This window comes from Pituophis catenifer, unplaced genomic scaffold (assembly GCF_029215685.1).
Source record: "Pituophis catenifer annectens isolate HBS135680 unplaced genomic scaffold, rPitCat1.0.hap2 SCAF_549, whole genome shotgun sequence".
NCBI lineage: Eukaryota > Metazoa > Chordata > Lepidosauria > Squamata > Colubridae > Pituophis > Pituophis catenifer.
Window position 1 is genome coordinate 1 of NW_027257429.1, and position 21625 is coordinate 21625.

Sequence of the window (21625 nt, forward strand, 5' to 3'; positions counted from 1 at the left end):
AATATACGCAGGGACTAAGCTTTATATATAGCACTTTGCAGATTTGCTTCTGAAAGACCTTGGGCTCCCCATTCCTTTTATTAAATAGGGGTGCCCGGCTGAAAAAGTGTACGTACCACGCTTTTTAAAATGGTTTTGTAGAGCGATGGTTGATGGATGCATTAGCACCGGTGCGGCCAGCATCACTGAGCTGTAAAGGGCAAAATGGATGGGTTAGCCTTGGAGGGGAAAAAAAATAAAGCATTCGTTTTGCCCTTGAAAAACCATCAGGGGAAGGAGAAATAAAATTATTTTCAGAAATAATCCGAATATTTTAACTCCATCCATTTTGCTGGACTGCAGCCCAAGGCATTTATTTCTCTTTTTTTCCTTGCAAGTTAGTTAGGCTAGTTTTGTTTGGCATGCATTATATATTCCTTTTTTCTTTTTTCTTTTTTTTTTTTATGGTGTAGAGAAGTTGGTCTCTTGCCCTTGGTATAACAGAATCATTTTTAGGTAAGCAGATTGCTGCTATGCATCTCAAGATGCCATGGGCTTGAGAGCATAAATTAAGGTGGGGTGGAGTGTGTGGAATTGAAAATTTCATCATTCCCCCCCCCCTTGTCTTCGAGGACCGAAGGAGCACAAAATGCTAATGCTGGCCTCCGAGGGGAAATAGTTCTCCGGCATATTTGAAGAAAAAATGTGAAACCCTTTCAAAAGAAATCTAATAAGCATAATCGTGGCAGCCTGCTTTCTCTCTCTCTCTCTCTCTCTCTTTTATTAACGCCGCAATTTAGTGGCCCCCGCTGATTTACGAATTGGATCACAATGGTAAATTATCCATTCCAGTACCTGGGAAAAGAAGTGCTGAGATCTGTATGGGTTTGGAGGGCTGCTTAAATCAGCAAAAAATAAATAAAATAAAACGATAAATTTGATGGACTGAAAATTGGAAATACCCAGGGCCTTCGGCAGGGATAAGGCAAAACACTTCTTCCCCCATCCCACCCATTATTATTATTATTATTATTATTATTATTATTATTATTATTATTTAATCTTTAGAGATATTCACAGCCTTTGAGTCCGGTTAATAGCTCAGCAGCTCGAGTCCTAACCAAGGACCTAGGAACTGTTAAGGTATCGTCGGAGGATGTAAGCTGTTCCGAGTAAGGTGGTTTTTTTGTTACTATTGTTATTATTTTTGTTGTTGTTATTATTATTATTATTATTATTATTATTATTATTATTATTATTATTTCGATTTATATGCCGCCCTTCTCCGGAGACTCAGGGCGGCATAATTTATTATAATTTATTGTCACCCTATTTCATTCTAGATGCTTTGTATATCAGGTACCATATTTTTTGGAGTATAAGACGCACCTTAGTTTTGGGGGAGGAAAATAAGAAAAAAGCCGATTGGCACGTGGATCAGAATACCCCCCCAATCAGCTGTTTCCAGAGGTGAATTTTAGCAACAGGTTCGTTGGTTGTGAGCTCTGTGCCTTGCTTTTCTTTGCTTTTTTTTCTGCCCCTGAAACTTCTGAAACTCTGTTTCAGAAAAATCTTTTGTTCCTGCCTCTGAAAGCCTCCGAAACAAAGCTTCAGAAAAAAAGCCTCTGAAGCTCTGTTTGGGGGCTTTTTTTCTGAAGCTCTGTTTGGAGGCTTTTTTTCTGAAGCTCTGTTTGGAGCTTCTTTTCTGAAGGTCTGTTTGGGGGCTTCTTTTTCTGAAGGTCTGTTTGGGGGCTTCTTTTTCTGAAGCTCTGTTTGGAGGCTTTTTTTTTTCTGAAGCTGTTTGGAGGCTTTTTCTGAAGCTCTGTTTGGGGGCTTTTCTGAAGCTCTGTTTGGGGGCTTCTTTTCTGAAGCTCTGGGGGCTTCTTTTCTGAAGCTCTGGGGGCTTCTTTTCTGAAGCTCTGTTTGGAGGCTTTTTTTCTGAAGCTCTGTTTGGAGGCTTTTTTTCTGAAGCTCTGTTTGGAGCTTCTTTTCTGAAGGTCTGTTTGGGGGCTTCTTTTTCTGAAGGTCTGTTTGGGGGCTTCTTTTTCTGAAGCTCTGTTTGGAGGCTTTTTTTTTTCTGAAGCTGTTTGGAGGCTTTTTCTGAAGCTCTGTTTGGGGGCTTTTCTGAAGCTCTGTTTGGGGGCTTCTTTTCTGAAGCTCTGGGGGCTTCTTTTCTGAAGCTCTGGGGGCTTCTTTTCTGAAGCTCTGTTTGGAGGCTTTTTTTCTGAAGCTCTGTTTGGGGGCTTCTTTTCTGAAGCTCTGTTTGGAGGCTTTTTTTCTGAAGCTCTGTTTGGGGGCTTTTTTTCTGAAGCTCTGTTTGGGGGCTTCTTTTCTGAAGCTCTGGAGGCTTTTTTTCTGAAGCTCTGTTTGGAGGCTTCTTTTCTGGAGCTCTGTTTGGAGGCTTTTTTTCTGAAGCTTTTTTTCTGATGCTTTTTTCAGCCTCTGAAACTTCTGTTTGAGAAGCTGGGTGGGGCTACATTCGGAGCATAAGACGCACCCAGATTTTCACCCTCTTTTTTTTGGGGGGGGGAAGGTGTGTTTTATAATCCGAAAAATACGGTATTTATTTCATCACAAATTAAATCACTTTTAGGGAGGGAGGGTGTGTGTCAAAATCCAATTGAGATCCCGTCTTCGGCCCTTGCATTCAGAAGAGCTGTGGTCACATCAGATTACAGGTAGCTCTCGTCTTACAACAGTTCGTTTAGTGACCACTCAAAGTTACAACAGGAATGAAAAAAGTGACTTATGAACATTTTTTCACACTTAAGACCATTGTAGCATCCCCGTGGTAAAGGGATCAAAATTCAGACGCGTGGCAATTGGCTCCTATTTATGACAGTCGCCATGTCCCGGGTGTTGTGGCCTGTCAGCCGCCAGCCCCTCTAGCAGCCGAATCAGATGAGAAGGCGGCGTGGGAGTCCTGGCCAGCATTGAGGATCCAAGGGGGAGGAGGGAATGGAGCTGGCAGAGAGAGAGAGAGAGAGAGAGAGAGAGAGAGAGAGAGAGACAGAGAGAGGTGGAGCCTGTGCTGTCCGTCAGCCCTCATATGGAGAGTCAACACCCCCAGGTCTGGAGGTGGCTGATGAGGAAGAGGAGGAACAGCTGGGTCCAGTGCCTGACATGCAGATGTGCAGAGGAGAGGAGAGCAGTGGAAATCTATGGGCCGGTCCTTGGGACGGAAGAGCCACCACTGCTAGCGAAGCCCCACCCTAGATCTGGGGATAAAAGGCAGGGGGCGGAGACAAATAGGTGTGACAGACAGCTATTCATCTTCCGGCCAGCTGTACTCATTAGAAACTTTTTGCAGGGGTTGCCGGCATTCCTAATAAAGGCATCTTTTGAGTTCACGTCAGAGGGTTTGTCGTGTTTGGGGAGCCGGGTCAGAACAGCAGGGTTATGAAGTCACTTTTTGCGACCTTCTGAGAAGCAAAGCCAACGCCGTATTCAGTGAACCGCCGTGTTACCAACTGGACAACCGCAGTGACTCAACGTAACAACTACGGCAAGAAAGGTCAGAAAGAAAATTCACTCAACAAACGTCTCGCTGAGCAGCCGAGATTTTGGCCTGAATTGCGGTCGTAGGTCGAGGACTACCTGCACCTCCCTTGCAGATTAGCCGTTCCTTACGCTTTCGAGACGCAGGAATCTTCGTGGCGACTTGTTAGAAACGATATTGGGGAATGAATTCATCAAATGATGAGAGAAACGGATTGATTTTGTGCCATCAGGTCGGTGCTAACCCTTTGCGACGACACCCAGAGATGTTCTCCAGGTGAATTTTTTTTTTTTTTTAATTTGATTTATATGCCGCCCTTCTCCGAAGACTCAGGGCGGCTTACAATACGCTCAGCAATAGCCTTCATACTTTTGTATATTTTTATACAAAGTCAGCTTATTGCCCCCACAAACTGGGTCCTCAATTTACCTACCTTAGAAAGGATGGAAGGCTGAGTCAACCTTGAGCCTGGTGAGATTCGAACCCTGCAGTAATTGCAGGCAGCTGGTCTTAAGCAGCTTAATAACAGGGTGCCTTAAACTCTTGTACTACCAAGGCATGTTGTTCTCCAACATGGTCCCAATAATAAGACTCATCCAGGGGTGGACGAGGAGCATCCCCGCAAGGTGAAACCAGGGGGAGAAATGGTTTCGCCCGAACAGGAAATGACGTAGGAGGAAAAACACACACACACACACACACACACACACACACACACACACACACACACACACACACACACACACACACACACACACACACACACGCTTTCTCCCTCATCGTTGTATTGCCCTTCAAGGCGGACCATAGAGACGAAGAAGACAGAGCGGCACGGGTTTCTTTTTCTTTCTCGCGCCCCCCCCAACATCCGGTTTCTGAGACTCCGCCTTCCCAAAATGGCGGCCCCTCATCTGTGGAGAACCGGCCGGGCGAAGAGTCACCCATGAGGCGATTTCCTCGCCGGCCTCCTTCTCCTTTCGCCCTTAGGCCGAGCGCGGGAGGAGGATGCTGCCGGCTCTGGCCGCTCAGCGGAAGGGATGGCGGTGCTTTTACCAGCTGCGGCTGCTGCTGCGGCGGCGGGGAGGCCTTTGCCCGCCGGTCTGTCCCGGTGAGTGTGGCCGGGGGGAGGTTTCTTGACCTCTGAGGGGGCCTGAAAGGAGCTACAAGGGCCCCTCTTGGCCGTCCAGGGAGGGAGGGGCGGCTTTTGGGGGGAGGGAGGGTATTAAAACAGGCAATCCTCGATCTATGACCATAATGGAGCCCCCACCATTTACGTCGTTAAGCGAGACGCGGGTTTAAAAAGTCTTTCGGCAAGAGGCTTTTTCTGGCGTTGGGAGTCACGATTAGCAGGTTTTCCCCCTCAGCAACTCAAGTCTAAACCCATCAAGTTTTTGGTGCCCGCCATGTAGTCCTCGACTTACGACCGTTCGTTTAGTGACCGTTCCAAGTCACGGCGGCACTGGGGGGGGGGAAGTGACTCAGGACCGTTTTATACCCAACTTGTTGCGGCATCCCTCGTGGTCGAAATGCAGCGGGGCTTGGTGGCTGACTCACATTTATGACGGGTCGCACCTTCCCGGGATCCTTTTGCGACCTTCCGACAAGCAAAGTCAGCGGGGGGGGGGAAGCCAGAGTCGCTTAACCACCTGGGTGACTTTTAACTTCTCAACTGCGGCGGTACACTGAACAACCGGGTCAGGAAAGGTCGTAAAACGGGGCAAAACAGACTTAACCAATGTTTCACTGAAGAAGAGAAATGTTGGGGGGCCGCCATGTTCGTAAGTCGAGGACCACATGTATTTTGTGTGATGGTTTTGATTAGCGGAGGTGACGTGACTGTCTTGACCAGGGTTCTGCAAACTTAAAATACTCTAAAGAGCCGTTTGGACCCGTTTCCCACAGAAAAGAAAACACCGGGAGCCACAAAAACCCTTCCCGTGCCTGACTATTTCTTGAGCGGCCACAAAACTAGCATATGTAGTTGAATTAAACGTTCTGTTTTCTTCTGAAACTTTTCTTTTCTTGGATTTATCCATGGTTGGCCTACCGGAGGTTGAAAAGCTCAATAAATCACGTGCCAGTGAGTGTTGCACATTGGGGGTTGGGATGCATATTTTGAGTGACAGGGAACCACAGCAGAGGGGTGAAAGAGCCACATGCGGCTCCAGAGCCGCAGGTTGCTGACCCCTGGTGTTGACAGTATGTCCGCCTTTAGAATTAATCAGGATTTTGATCAAGGGTTGACCCGTGGGTCTGATTCCTATCGTATGCTTTTTATTTATTTATTTATTTATTTATTTGTGTTTTTGACTTACCCACCCACCCCAGAGAGGACTCTGGGCAGTGTAGAATAAAATATTAAATATGAAAATATAAACGCAATACATAAGCATTAAACATTTCAAAAGAGGTAAGGGGTAATTAGACACTCTTAAAATGAATTGAAAGACGAAGGGAGGGCTCTTGGAGCACCAGCCAGCCCCATGGTTGCATGCTTTTCTGGGCTCTCCACATGGGACTGCAAAGAGCCTTGGTAGTACAGTGGTCTAAAGCACCCTGTTATTAAGACCAGCTGCCTGCAATTACTGCAGGTTCGAATCTCGCCAGGCTCAAGGTTGACTCAGCCTTCCATCCTTTCTAAGGTAGGTAAATTGAGGACCCAGTTTGTGAGGGCAATAAGCTGACTTTGTATAAATATACAAAAGTATGAAGGCTATTGCTTAACGCATTGTAAGCCGCCCTGAGTCTCCGGAGAAGGGCGGCATATAAATCAAATTAAAAAAAAAAAAGTTATGGTTTAATATGTTGACAAGACCCACCGCTCCAGAGCTTTGGGAGCTGAGGTGTAATTGCTTGCAAGATTGCTCTGCTTTGTTAGCATTCATTCTGTAGAAGCCTAAATGTACCACTTGGTGTCCATTCCAATGTTACTTCTGCGTTGGGAATATGATTTTTTTTTAAAAAAATCAGGGCTGTCCAACTTCGGCAGCTTCAAGACTTGGGGATTTCAACGCCCAGAACTCCCCAGCCAGGCTGGCTAGGGAATTCTGGGAATTGAAGTCCACTAGTCTTGAAGTTGCCACAGTTGAACACCCCTGTTCTAGACTGAGTAGACCCCTGAACCAGCAATGACTGGCTTTGTATGTGTTAAGGGAAAATCAAGCCTAATATTGCATGGGAACCCAGCTGTTAGCTGCATGCATAGATTTATTTTTGCTTGTAAATATATCAAGTTCAGATGATTTTGTGTATGTCAGTAGCTTGAAAGCGGGGGGGGGGGGGAAGGCTCACTCTGTTTAAATACTTCTCTGTCTCGTTGTAAGATACATCTTGTCTTATTTATTGTTTTGCAAATCTTTCTCTGCAGCCTTAAATTATTCTATTTAAACAGAAGCTAACTTTACTGCATCCCGTTAGCGAGCATAATAAATTGTTCCCTATGAGTGGAATTTTTAAATTCCATTGATTTAAATTGATTTTTTAAATGTGATCTAATTCTGGGTTTTATTTAATTGACCAAACTAAGTAATAATTTTAATTAGCAATTTTATGATGTTTGTGTGTCTATATTTTTCTTGACTGAACACCGCCTTGAGTCCTACGGGAGAAAGGCGGTATAGAAATATAATAAATAAATAAAATAAATAAATAAATAAATAAATTTGGGGAGCGTGAAGTAAATAAACTTAGTATTGGAGAAATATTTTAATTTGCCATAAAACGGTTCAGCAATACTAACATTTATTGTTTCATAATCACGTGTGAGATCCAAAACTAAATTATCTGGTACCTCTTGGCTTTTTTAAAAATTTCCTTTGCAAGGGGCTGCTATTTTCTTTCCCCTGTATCAGGTTTTGTGATAACCAGTGTTCCATTTGGGAAAAGTTCCGTCTCATTTGAATATCCTTTTCCCTCCGCCAGCCTTGATCTGTTCTCTGCAACCTTCCTATTGTCCTTTGGTAAGCCCATCTAGTAAACATTTCAATAATCGTAACAGTTTGATGTCTTCTCACCTGGTTTTTAGTATTGACCAAAGGTGTTCTTCTATCTTCTAAAACTATCATCTACTTTCATGTTTCCATCAGGCTGGCAAGTTCCTATTAAACCTGGGAGACTCCTGGCCATTCTGCCAGGTAGGTCTCTCCCTCATCCCGCCAGTCAAGTCAGAGCTTATTCCTCCAACGATCAGAAGAACAGCACAAGAACTCCAGATGCCAGTTCTTCAGGCTCAGAAGGCAGTGCGCAGAAAACAGCGTCCGGTAGGTTCATCCCGTTCACAACCTGCGTTGAAGGGGTCAGTGTAGCTGCTCCTCTTCGCTCCAAAGATTTCTTCGATAGTGACACTGTAATGAAGTGATTAGAATTAACCAGGGTTAAACCCAGAGATTTCTCTTTGTCGCGACTTTGAATCGTCTGACAACGATGGCAGAAGGCACCGCTGATTCAGGATGTTTTCTTTCGGAGCGATCCTGCTTCCCCTAAAAGTTATCCACCGCTTTTGATTTTGCCTGTCATATTTCAATACTTTGAAATACAGGCAAACCTCGACTTACAACCACGATTCAGCCCAAAATGTCTGTTGCTAAGCAAGACGTTTGCTAAGTGAATTTTGCCCCATTTTACAACTTTTCTTGCAGCGGTTGTTAAGTGAGTCGCCACAGTCATTAACTTAGTAACCTGGTTGTTAAGTGAATCTGGCTTCTCCGTTGACTTTGCTTGTCAGAATGTCATGCAAGGGGAATGCATGACTCCGGACACTACAGCCATCATAAATATGAACCAGTTGTCAAGCACTCGAGTGTAAATCACGTGACTGTCGGGATGCTGCAACGGTGATAAGTGTGAAAAGCGGTCATAAGTCACTTTATTCAGTGCCATTGTAACTTGGAACGGTCACTGAATGAACTGTTGTAAGTCGAGGACTACAATATACAATATATTTTGGACTTCACTCCCTGAAATCGTCCATCCTTTAATTAAATAAGTGAGGCTTGCTTTCTTTTGAGCAGTATGTTTTTGTTAAACCTTTGAGATTCAGGTAGAGAGAAGATGCGTAACATTACTTGAATAACCAATAATCCGTTAAGATTAAGTTGTTACGTGACTGTTTTTCCTGATCAGAGTTTACATGTTAATTTTTCAAAAAAAAACCCTGTTCGCTTTACAGGGGGGAAAATACTACTGGGAAGTGTGAAAGGAATTGAATTTGGCTTCTAGCTCTGACTTCCCCATTGCAAACATGCGACTGTAATTTTAATGCTGCAAAGATAAGAACGGAAAACAACTTTTAGCCAACTTCTAGCTTTTTAAAAAATACTAGTTCTATTGGGAACCAACACTATTTTCAAGGATACTCAACAAGTTTCTACTGTGTATTGGAACAAATAAAAACCTGTACGTTTAGGTCTATTCTATTTATCTTATTTAATGGGAAAGATTATTCTGATTTTGTTGCCTTGTCCACCCTATTTTCTCCAAGTTCAAGGAGAAATTCTTGTCTTAAAATCAAGTTGTTGTGTGTTTTTTTTTAACTAATTCATGCCATGAGTCAAGCATGCTTGTTATTAACAGAAGAGACTCTCTTGCCAAGATCTTCCATTCAGAAGACAAATTCTAATGTCTTTAATTTAGTGGAATTAATTTCAATTTACCGGTAGCAGATATACGGCAGCGGTCCAACTCCAGGGAATAAAGCAACAGTATAGTAACTTTGTTACTGAGGTCACAACTCAATACAGTATTGTTGAGGCTGCTAATTAAAGATGTATGATCATGTATCATTCTGTGATACATTTTACTCTTAGTGAAATCAGTGGTATTGTAGAATGCAAAAGAATATTTCAGAGCTAAAAAAAATCTCATTTCCTTTCTTTCTGACACTAAGACAAAATATCACAATCTATCCACAAGACTGGTGTTTCTTTTGTTGTGTCCTTACAATATAAAGAAACTTTTTGGTGGGAAGTGAACCAGTTAAAATTTGAATTATGTAATAGCGAGGCCCAGGAGGGAAAGAAATCATTGGAAGATTTATGTAGAAAATTTGAAATTGCTTTCTTCCAATGTACATGTTGTGGTCCCCCAGCAGCCTGCGGAGCTGGCAGTGGAGTCGGACAGTGAGGAGGCTGGGGAGGAACATGGGCCAGTCCTGGAGTCTGGGGAAGGCTCGGACGAGGGCTCTGCATCTGAGGCAGAGATGGAGCCAGGGCCATCTGGGAGTTATGACTCCGGAGCCTCCAGAGTCCGATATCAGAGAGACAGAGGAACAGGAGGAGCCTGTTCCTAGTGTGCACATGCGCAGAGCTGCCAGAAGGCAAGAACAGTTCAAACAAAAGGGACAACTCGGGAGTGAGGCCTAGAGATGATTGGCCCCTCCCATAAGGCTTAAAAGAGGAGCAAAGGAACGTGGGCCCTTTGCAGGAAAGCAACATTGTTAATTCTGTTCCCAGTCAGCATCTCTGTTTGATTCTGGACTCCGTGTGGCTTTGCCAAGTAGGTCTTTGGCAGAGTGTCAAGGGAGATAAAGGTTGGTGATTATCCCAAAGGACTTCTCCCAAAGGACTTTTTGCAACTAATTGGAACTCAGCTGTGAATGAACGTAATTCACAGCTGTTGCAATAAAAGAGGTTTTTGGGACTACTCGTGTGTTTTAATGATTCAGGAACAACAGTCCGTTCCATTTGCCAAATAATGCTGTCCCAATATCTCAATGTTTTTTTCTTACAACGCAAACACAGCAATACAACTATGTCTTTTATTTTTCCAGCCCGAGACGCTATCAATCAGATTCCTTTCCCACAGCAACCAATTCAAGTAAAAGGTAATTGATGTCCTTCTGTGGGCATGCATAGAAGTTTAAGATGGTCTTAGAATCCCTTTTTGATAAAACTACCAAAGATGATAATCTGTATTTACCCACAAGGGCCTTCAGTCTCCGAATTCAATTTAATTCTTAAATAAATCCAATCTTGATTGGTAATAAACGCTCATTCTCACTTCTCTACTGACTGAGAAACTGCTTTTGATTTGTCATTCACTTTTCAAGTTTTACAACCAGATCACATCTAATCTCTCTGACAAGTTAGAATAAATGTTGGTGGCTTTAATCCAGTAGGTGAAAATGTGTTACATTAGTACAAGGAGTCTTTGACCTGCGACCATAATTGAGCCCAAAATTTCTTTTGCTAAATGAAACATTTGTTAAGTGAGTTTTGCCCCATTTTATGACTTTTCTCAAGACATTTGTTAAGTGAATCACTGCAGTTCTTAAATTAGTAACATAGTTATTAAGTGAATCTGGTTTACCCATTGAATTTGCTTGTCAGGTCACAAAGGGGTATCGTCATAAATGTGAGTCAGTTGTCAAGCATCTGAATGTAAATCCCATGATCGTAGAGATGCCGCAACGATCCTAAGTATGAACAATGATCATAAATCATTTTTTTCAATACCATTGTAACTTCGAACGGTCACTAAACAAACTCCTGTAAGTCGACTTCTGGCTTGTATCTTCCAAGTTCCAGAGACCCTCCGAGTGTAATGCTTTCCCCCTTCTCTTTTCAAGTGAAAGCTGTGCTTAAAAAAAGAGAATATGGACCAAAGTACACAAAGAATAACTTCATCACTGGCGTGAGAGCAATCAGTGAATTTTGCCTTAAGTCCAGGTACGTTCACCTCTCAGATTTTAAATTTGAACGACATGCCGCTCCCATATGACACCTCTCCTGCGCGAGCTGCACTGGCTTCCTGTGGTCTTCCGGGTGCGCTTCAAGGTGTTGGTGAACACCTTTAAAGCGCTCCATGGCTTAGGGCCGGGGTATCTGCGAGACCGCCTTCTGCCGCCAATAGCCTCCCACCGACCAGTTTGCTCGCACAGAGAGGGCCTCCTCAGGGTGCCGTCGGCCAGACAGTGCCGGCTGGCGACCTCCAGGGGGAGAGCCTTCTCTGTGGCAGCCCCTGCCCTCTGGAATGACCTGCCCCCTGAGATACGCATGATATCAGACCTCTGGACTTTTCGTCGGGCCCTGAAAACACACTTATTCCATCTAGCCGGGCTGGCTTGATCCCATCCTCTCAGTTTTAATTGAATTCGGTTTTAATTGGGTTGTTTTAAATCTTGGGCCGAAATTATTTAATTGTTTTTTAAACTGTTTTTAAATTTTATATGCAATGTTTTATCTTGGCTGTACACCGCCCTGAATCCCGCAGGAGAAGGGCGGTATAGAAATAAAATAAAGTAAAATAAATAAATAAATGGTGTTTTTCAAAGTTACTACAACTTTACAAGTACGAGTGAGTGGTGAAAATTGCTACCAACAAGAGGCACCAAATTCTGCGGTACCTTGGTACTCAACTGCTTCGAAACTCATCAAATTTGGTACTCAGTGCATTTTTACATGAACTTTTTGTCCTCGTACTCATTGTTTATTTGGTACTTAGAGCCATGGTGGCGCAGTGGTTAGAGTGCAGTACTGCAGGCTACTTCTGCTGACTACCGGCTGCCTGCAATTTGGCAGTTCGAATCTCACCAGGCTCAATGTTGACTCAGACCTTATAATCTTTGCTTTTCTTCTTCTTTTTTTTTTCCTGTCTCCTTCAACAGTGATCTTGACCAACTTAGGAAAATCAAACGACGAAGCCCTCATGACGATACCGAAGCTTTCACTGTGTTTTTGAGATCAGAAGTGGAAGCTAAGTAAGAGCATCTTTGAAAAGGTTATCTTAAGTAGAGATTTTACTTTCTAACGCTTTCCTGTCAAGTTCACACAATTTGCTCATTAGCTGGTAAACCGTGTTAACTTAAGTCATTTTTGACTCTCATTTAGTTGTGGTTTCTTCAGGCAATAAAACCAGAGTTCAGAATGTTGACTGATTTTTTTTTTTCATTGGTGGCTTAGGGGGAATGGACAATGCTTAATTTGTGTTTTCCAGGGTGGATTTAAATCACTAGTAAAAAGGCTTGATTTAAATCAACTCGATTTCAGTCATAATTTTTAAAGAGCACCTGTCATCTCTGTCCCACAGCAGCTCCTCCTCTGACCCACTATTGACTCACCAACAGTCCCATTCATTTTAATGGGACGGCTGGTGATGCAGCAATGACACAACAAGGTGAGAGACGTAGTGGGCAGCAAATGAGTGGATGCCCTCGTAACAGGCATTGCCAGGATGGATCTGAAATGACAGGTGCTCTTTAATATTATATGTATAAGCTGCTTAGAAGGTTTCACTTTCATTTTTACTGCTTCCCCTTCCTCCTCACACTTAAGAGTGGTACAGATGCATTTCTCTTCAAACAGTCAGTTCGTAGTGTACATAGATTTGCAAAACAATGTGATAAAGGAATATTCCTGAACTTTGTTTTATGATTTATCTCATGGTTAACGGCGAAATTGTGTGAATGCATCAATGCAGTGCATGCTATCACAGCTTGCAGAGCTTGGATTCGTTGAATGGATTTGCCAAAAATGTAAATATTGCAGGATATACAGCCTCATGCTACATAACTAGGCTCCATTTCATGCTGAATAAACTAAATTATTAATGTATCTTAAATAGAAACCCTTTATATCTTTACTCCAAAAGCATTTTATTAAAATAAATTTGATAAAAATAAAAAAAAATCTGATTTAAATTTTTAAAAAATCCATTTTAAAAAAAAAAGTCATCGATCTTTATCCACCCTGATGTTTTCCCAACCATCTAACCAATCATCAGATTAGACAAGAATCTTAAAAAATAGTAGGAAATAAAAGCATTGCCAAAGCATTTTGACTAAACCACATAAACAACGCTTTTTGTATTTCTCTTTTTTTTCAACATGGCGCACTTAAGAGACAGCACAGCTCATGTTGTGACACAGCAAATTGTGCATCTCTTGTCGTTGATTCTTGCTGCGTTAATGAAGCTATCCAAGGGGAAATATTGAAGGTTGGATTGTGTTAAATCTGCTGTGATCCAGATAAATTGCAATAAGAGCACCCAACCTACCATTCAAGTCATATGGGTAGCAGCTTGTTGGAGGACGCCTGCTTGAATCCTAATGTTAGCTTGATTCAGGAAGAGTTAAACACTTCTTTCAAAATTAACAGGCTCCTCCCCCTTCTTTCCTTCGCTTAGCTTGGTTAACATCCTATTTTGTTAGCTCAGGTAAATGTCTTAGTTCTTACCAGGATTTGATTTAAATCATGATTTAAATCACTAGTAAAAAGGCTTGATTTAAATCAACTCGATTTAAATCATAATTTTTAAAGAGCAGCTGTCATCTCTGCTACTCCTTTGACCCACTGTTGACTCACGGATAGTCCCAGTGTTGCAGAATATATAGCCTCATGCTACGTAACTAAGCTCCATTTCATGCTGAATAAACTAAATTATTTATGTATCTTAAATAGAAAACTATCTTACGATAGATTTTTACCCCAAAAGTTTTTTATTAAAATAAATTTGATAAAAATCAAAAAAATCCGATTTAAATAAAAAAAATCCGATTTAAATAAAAAAAATCTGTTTTTTTTTATTTTTTTTAAAAAAAATCATTGATTTTTATCCACCCTGGTTCTTACATCCATGAATTTTACCTTCCAGAGAGCACGTCACATATTCCCTCTTTTTTCATTAGTCAAAAGTGTTGGCAAGTCAGATCTGTCTCTTTTTCCCCACTTTGTAAAAACAGGTCTATAGAAGTCTGGGGAAGCCCTGAAGCTCTTGCTCGAGAGAGAAAAAGGCGCATAGAAGCCGAAAGGGAATACATGGAAAGTAAGTGTAAAACACACTTCCGGAAGCGCTTCATAGTTTTGACTGCAAGGGACATCCAGTGGTGTTACTTAATTAAATTGTGTTTTTCTGTGTGTGGCTCCTAAGATCTTCTGGAAGTAGATTTAATTAGAAGCAGGGGAGACTGGGTTGATGAGTGGTGCAGTGGCCTAGAGGTGGAGCCTCTCGCCTTACAATCTGGAGGCTGTGAGTTTGATCCTAGGTAGAGGCAGATATTTCTCTCTGTGGGTACAATGAGAATATATCTGCTGAATATAACTCCGCATTGGCGACAAGAAGGGCATCTGGCCATTAAAACACTCTGCTAGCTCCATTCAGTTGCCCAGACTCCCCCCGCCAGAGATTATGGGGTCATTAAAAGAGGATGATGATGATGAGGGGAGGCTGGGTTGAATTGGGTTTGAGATATTAGGTCATTATGAGTGTTCTGAATTTGTATTTCACTTCATTGACTATAAGCCTCTTAGAATCATTTGATGTTCCTCGACTTACGACCACAATTGATCCCAAAATTTTGATTGCTTAGTGAGACATGCATTAAGTGAGTCTTGACCCATTTTACGACCTTTCTGGCCACAGTTGTTAAGTCAGTTGTTAAGTTAGCGGCAAGGTTGTTAAGTGAATCTGGCTTCCCTGTTGACTTTGCTTGTCAGAAGGTCGCAAAATGGGATCATGTAACCCTGGGACGCTGCGACCATCATAAATATATAATTCAGTTGCCAAGCTTCTGAATTTTGATCCCGTGACCATGGGGATGCTGCAAAGGTCGTAAGTGTGGAAAACGGTCATAAGTCCCTTTTTTCAGTGCCGTTGTAACTTGGAAGGGTCAGTAAACAAACTATTGTTAAGTCGAGAACTACTTGTATAAATAACAGTTCCTTTTTATATTCTGCCCTGGTCTGGCTGCGTCTGAAGGATTGCAAACTATGCTATCCTGGGTCAAAAAGTTAAAAAGGGATTGTAAAGAAGAGGACAAGTAGCTGCAATTTAAGGGAGGAAAGCTTTAAGCAAATTTTATTTATTTATTTATTTTTAAATTTGATTTATATGCCGCCCTTCTCCAGAGACTCAGGGCGGCTTACAATGCGTTAAGCAATAGCCTTCATCCTTTTTGTATATTTATACAAAGTCAGCTTATTGCCCCCACAAACTGGGTCCTCATTTCACCTACCTTAGAAAGGATGGAAGGCTGAGTCAACCTTGAGCCTGGTGAGATTCGAACCCTGCAGTAATTGCAAGCAGCTGTGTTAATAACGGTGCTTAGACCACTGTACCATCAAGGCTCTTAATATGGATATTTAGCTGTATTAGGCAAGTTTAAAATGAGTCATCGTGACAACTGTCTTGCTATCAGGTATACTCTTATAAAGGGGATACAGTGGCTCAGTGGATAAGATGCTGAGCTTGTCGATTGAAAGGTCAGCAGTTCAGCGGTTCGAATCCCTAGTGCCGCGTAATGGGGTGAGCTCCCATTACTTGTCCCAGCGTCTGCCAACCTAGCAGTTCGAAAGCACATTAAAAAATGCAAGTAGAAAAATAGGGACCACCTTTGGTGGGAAGGTAACAGCGTTCCGTGCGCCTTTGGCGTTTCATGCCGGCCACATGACCACGGAGATGTCTTCGGACAGCGCTGGCTCTTCTGGCTTTGTAACGGAGATGAGCACCGCCCCCTAGAGTCAGGAACGACTAGCACGTATGTGCCAGGGGAACCTTTACGTTTACCTTCTACTCTTCTAATGATAAATCTAAAATTACATAGGTGTGAGTAGAGGGATTTCATTACTGTAAACATTATAAGATCTGTAGAATTCTATTACAAGAATTCTTGGCTCTTCTTTATTAAAGATATTTAAGCTTTAAATATCTTTAACAGCAGTCACTTTTCAGATCAGTAAATACTTTCAGGTTTTCTTGACCATAGCAGCAGTTGTTATTTCTGTCAGCATTGTTATTTCTTCCATCTTTCTCTGTTCTTTTTACAGAATTATTTAGAAGCCAGAAGTTGTTGAGAGAATACCGAACTTTCCAAGGAGAAACTAAGGTGAATTAAAAAAAAAAAACATTAGTTGTAAAAGCCTATTCATGGCCAAATTTTTTAAATGCAATTAGTGATGTAACTGTGTAACTGTCCTTTAATAATTTTTACTGTCTCTACTGAGTGTGAAATCTGTTTTCTCAATTTAAATGATCTCAATGGCTAAATGCAGGCCTGGCCTCTGAAGTGAAGGTTTGTTACAAAGCTTGTGAAGGCAACCTTTGTAAAATTTGAGAGAAGACGGTGGCCACACCTGCCTACATGAGATCATTGTCTATGTCAGGGTTCCCCAAACTTGGCAATTTAAAATAGGCAATATCCGACATCATATTCGTAAAAGCATTGCATTGTTTGTGAAACACATACAGGGAAGCGTGTAGTTTGCCTTAAACTACATGCTTCTGTCTTTAATTTAGCCACGTTCCCGTGCATCAGCTATATTTCTGAGCGGTCCAGGAAAAGTGGTGATGGTCGCTATTTGCATGTAAGTTTTCTTTTCTTTTTTTTCTTTACGTGTCCATGGCTCTTAAACATAGACGCTGCAAAGCTTAATCTGGGACAGCTCAATGCTGTTTTATTATGTTGTCATATATTGGCTAATGCTGTATCGGAAATCAGAATTTTAGTTTAGAAAGGAAAGCTTAAAGGTTGGCTGAGTTGGAATATTAGACTAAAGAATGACAGTTGGAAGGGACCTTGGAGGTCTTCTAGTCCAACCCCCTGCTCAGGCAGGAAACCCTGAAATAAAAATTCAGGAAAATCTGTCCAATCTCCTCATAAAAATCTCCAGTGTTGGGGCACCCACAACTTCTGGAGGCAAGTTGTAAGAGCTTAAGGTAATTTTTATGTAAATAAAAGGACCAGAAAGCACCAAAGAGTCAAAGACTGGACTGTCACTTGTCTGAAATGGTATATTTATTTATTTATTTATTTTGTCGCATTTCTATGCCGCCCCAATCCCAAGGGACTCTGGGCACCTTACAACAGAGAATAAAACAATGCAACAATATATAGGCCAGGGTCTCCTGCTTAAGCAAGGGATTGGACCAGAAGACTTCCAAGGCCCCTTCCAGCTCTATCCTGATTAATTAAAATAATTTTTTCCCTGCAAATTATTGGACCATTTTTGCATTGCTTTCATGTTGTTATTTAAGACAGTGCTTTCGGGATTTAGTCCAAACTAAATCTGCCTTATAAATCAGAGAAATTTCCGGTGCAGATGGAGGCTTCCCAGTTTCTCAAAACAAGGCTTTTTGGAAAGCAAGAACAATTGTTGGCTAGTATATTTTGTGTTCCCTTCTTACATGCACTTTTGCTCTTTCCTGCACGTGGTACATTCACAATGCTGCAGAGATTTTCTTTCTTTCTTTCTTTCTTTCTTTCTTTCTTTCTTTCTTTCTTTCTTTCTTTCTTTCTTTCTTTCTTTCTTTCTTTCTTTCTTTCTTTCTTTCCTTCCTTCCTTCCTTCCTTCCTTCCTTCCTTCCTTCCTTCCTTCCTTCCTTCCTTCCTTCCTTTCTTTCTTTCTTTCTTTCTTTCTTTCTTTCTTTCTTTTCTTCTAACCTAATTTTGGTACCCATCTACTGGTGATCTGGTTAAGGCTGGTGGTACAGACCACGGTGCCAAATATGGATAAACAAAGGAAAAACAAGGGGATTTGCACAGTAGTGGGAAGGTGGAAGCTGCCGTATATTTTGAATTTCTGTGTCTCACAGGCTTCCTCACATGCGCTGGATCTCTAATCAACAGTTTGGTCATTCCCACACTTGTCCTACTCATCCCCATATGCATGGCTTTGCGAATATCTTGGGTCGCTCGCCAATCTCATCATCCATTTGTCAATCCAAGAGCGGCATTGCGTATTTAAAGTTTTGCAGAGTCTCCAAAAGATTGTGAGTGTGTCATTACCTCCTTGTGACGATAGTTTCTCCCTCCTCCTACAGAAACGGCTTGAATTTTTTCTTCAAGCTCCTTGCCTGGGTGTACACGGGTTCTGCCAGCATGTTCTCTGAAGCCATACATTCCTTAGCAGATACTTGCAATCAAGTAAGTAGCAAAGTTTGCAATTTTGTGCTTCTCAGGGAGTTCTATATATTTTCCCAATTCTTACTTTACCTATATATTCTTCATTCACCTCACATTCGTTTATAATCATTTCAAATTTTGTTAACTGCCTGTCTTTCTCCTCGAATCTTTCTTCCCCTTTTATCCATTTCTCTAATTGTATTAAATTCAACTAGTTTAATCTAATATCTGCTACAAAGTTCTTTAGTTGTGTTATATTCTTTACCTTGTTCTTCCAGTCCTACCATTTATATATCTGATTTTCTTTTAGTTTACTAATCCATTCTTTCAATTCGATTTTAGGGAATTTCTCCATTTCCACCACCGGTGTTTAAAGCAGAAATTCCTGGCATTAGCCGGTATCTCCATTTAATCCATAATTCTATCCAATTTTTTAATTTAAGGGATTTTGAATCCTCCTAGCAGTTGTTGATGCAATACAGAGAGCGGTTAATTTGCCCAAACTTTTGGATTTCACAACACCACAGAACAGGATTATCTGCAGCTCAGGGTTGAACACGGGAGTTTATCTGAGTTTGGCGGGTTTTTCCCGCAGATGTTTCATTACCCCCCACTAAGGAACCATCACTATCATGACAATCAGGGTTTCTGGATTTTTTATTTCAACGCCAGCCGAGCTCGGCATGGCATGCCCTCCAAATGCGGGAGGCAACGTTGTACGTCGATGAACACGCAGGGGTCATTTTCAAGGATCCGCCAAAGATAAAATTGCATCTTTCGACCGCAGCTCTATTTTGTCTCCCACGATACACAGGTGGTCCACGACTTACAACAGCCCCATTTAGTGACCGTTCAAAGTTACAACGGCACTGAAAAAAAAGAGATTTATGGACATTTTTCACACTTACGACCGTCGCAGCATCCCCGTGGTCATGTGATTAAAATTCAGATGCTTGGCAAATGACTCCATTGTAGCCCTTTGTTTTTTCTGCAGTTCTAATTATCCTCTGAAGTCAAGCGTCTGAATTCTGATCATGTGATCATTGGGATGCTGCAAAAGTGGTAACTGTGAAAAATGGCCATAAGTCACTTTTTTCAATCCTGTTGTAACTTTTGAACGGTGACTAAATGAACTGTTATAAGTCGAGGATTATCTTTACCTAAATTATTAAAGTTACTAAAGCATTTCCAAGATTGTAAAAAATTGATAAGACTTTAAAATGCAGTTGCTTTACTCCAGTGAAACCTTCTGAAATTAAACATCAAACGGTCCCATTTTTGTGGGTGGCAAACTGAAATTCAAGGTGCTGAATAATGTGGGGGTCTCTGCCCCATTTTCTTTTCACACACAGGCCTTGCTTGCGTTGGGGATCAGCCAGTCGGTGAGGATACCTGATCAAAGCCATCCGTAAGGATTTTGAACCCTTTTCTTTTTCCTCTTGTTCTGAAATTTTCTGTTTCGTTCGGAAAAAACAAAACAAAACACAATTGCCCTGATCTGTCTTCTGTTTCGGACATTTTTAGCCGAAGCTCAGATTCAGTGAAATAACTTAAAAGTTTGGGAAAATAAAGTCGACAGTTCTTGGTGCTTTAAGACAATCTCTGGCAGAATTCCTCATTCTTGACAGCTTTAAGGCCACATGTCTTAAAGCTGTCAGAAGTTGAGAAACATGGATATGTGGCAGACATCCAGTTCTCCTTATGATTGTTCTCCCTACAATCATAGTTACTTTTTAAAATATCTGTGGAGATTCTCAGTCATCCGGGTCGTAGCTGTCTCAAAGGTGCTTTTTGCAAAAGGCAAAGGGCTTGGGAGTGCAAAAATGGGTCGTGCGGAGCACTTGCAGAGTGCTTCTGGGGGCCTGTGAGGGCGAAAATGTGACGTGCGGAGGGTTCGAGAGGCCAAAAACACTCGTATTCAGTCTATAAGACACACCTAAATTTTCACCCACTTTTGGGGGGGGGGGAAGATGCAGTTCATACTCCGAAAAATACGGTATTGCATTTCCTGAATTTGCTTCGAAGGTCTGTCTGTCCCTCGTACGCTCCGAAAGGATTGCAAAATGCGATCTCAATTGTGCTGCTTTCTGCTCTCTGACATTGTTGTGGCCCGTCAGTGGCCTGTGCAGCTAGTAGTTGATTCCGACAGCGAGGAGGCTGGTGTGGTGCTGCGCCAGCAGCCTGTGCAGCTGGCACTCGAGTCGGACAGTGAGGAGGCTGGAGAAGATGTGGTGCCAGAGGCGAGGATTCAGCCAGAGCCTTCAGAACCTCCAGAAGCTCCCTTAAGTGAAGAGGACGAAGAGGAGGAGCCTCTTCTCGATGCACGGACACACAGAGCTGCCAAAAGGCAGGAGTGGCTCCTCAGGAGGAGGTCTCCTCGAGAGTAAGGCTTGGGGCTAATTGGCCACTCCCTTAGCCTATTCAAGGAGGAACGCCGACTGAAGCAATTTGCAGGGAACAACTTCGTTCACTCTCCTTCGTGTCTTGATCTTAGTTCTCTGCAAATTGCTTCTGGGCTTTCTGCCAACCGTAATAAGATTACAATTATTTATTCTTTGGATTCTTATAGGCTGTTAAGCAAGTTAATTAACAGCCTTTGTTGGAAAAAGACTGATTTAATTTAGTAAACTAAGGTTTGTACAGACTTTGTGTGTGCCGCGTTCTTTGGGGTCCGTAGCTGGGGCAGAACAGACATCTCTGTTTTTCCTTCCTTAGTCACATCGATGTTTCCCCCCCCCCCCTCCTCTCCTTCCCTTCCAGGTATGGCTTCACAAACATGCGCTACATCGCATCCCTGATTAGCGGCGTTGGCATTTTCATGATGGGGGCCGGTCTCTCGTGGTATCACGGGATTATAGGGTTACTCAATCCTCAGCCAATGGAATCCCTCCTTTGGGTACGTTTTGTGTTGAAATATTGTTTTGGCTGGATGTCTTGCGTGTGATAGCCATGAAATCCCCCCCCCCCCCCTTTAAATATCAAGACAACAACGAGTCAAGGAAGTTGCTGAGATGAAACTCTCTATGGAGCAACAGATAGCCCTCGACTTATGACCACAGTTGGGCTCAAAATTTCTGTTGCTAAGGGAGACAGTTGTTAAGTGAATGTTGCCCTCGGTTATGACCTTTCTGGACACGATTGTTAAGTGAATCTGACTTCTCCACTTCTGACTTTGTTTGTCAGAAGGCCACAAAAGGGGATCCCATGGCCCCGGGACATTACAACCATCATAAATATGAGTCGGTTACCAAGCATCTCAGTTTTGGTCATGTGACCAAGGGGACCTCGTGAAGAACCGTCCTCTTTTTTTCAGT

General features: G+C 42.3%; 1 protein-coding gene across 1 annotated transcript; it reads left to right on the plus strand.

Annotated features, from left to right (window-relative positions):
* Nucleotides 1-4389: 4389 nt before the first annotated feature.
* LOC139327025 (proton-coupled zinc antiporter SLC30A9, mitochondrial-like) lies at nucleotides 4390-21207 on the plus strand (the record flags this gene model as incomplete). The annotated part of the gene is made up of 11 exons (XM_070956707.1): nucleotides 4390-4586; nucleotides 7564-7737; nucleotides 10245-10298; nucleotides 11043-11142; nucleotides 12081-12173; nucleotides 14154-14236; nucleotides 16237-16295; nucleotides 16706-16773; nucleotides 18230-18332; nucleotides 19664-19719; nucleotides 21072-21207. Coding segments are annotated over exons 1-11 (1029 nt in total), but the record flags the coding sequence as incomplete, so codon positions are not given.
* Nucleotides 21208-21625: the final 418 nt, after the last annotated feature.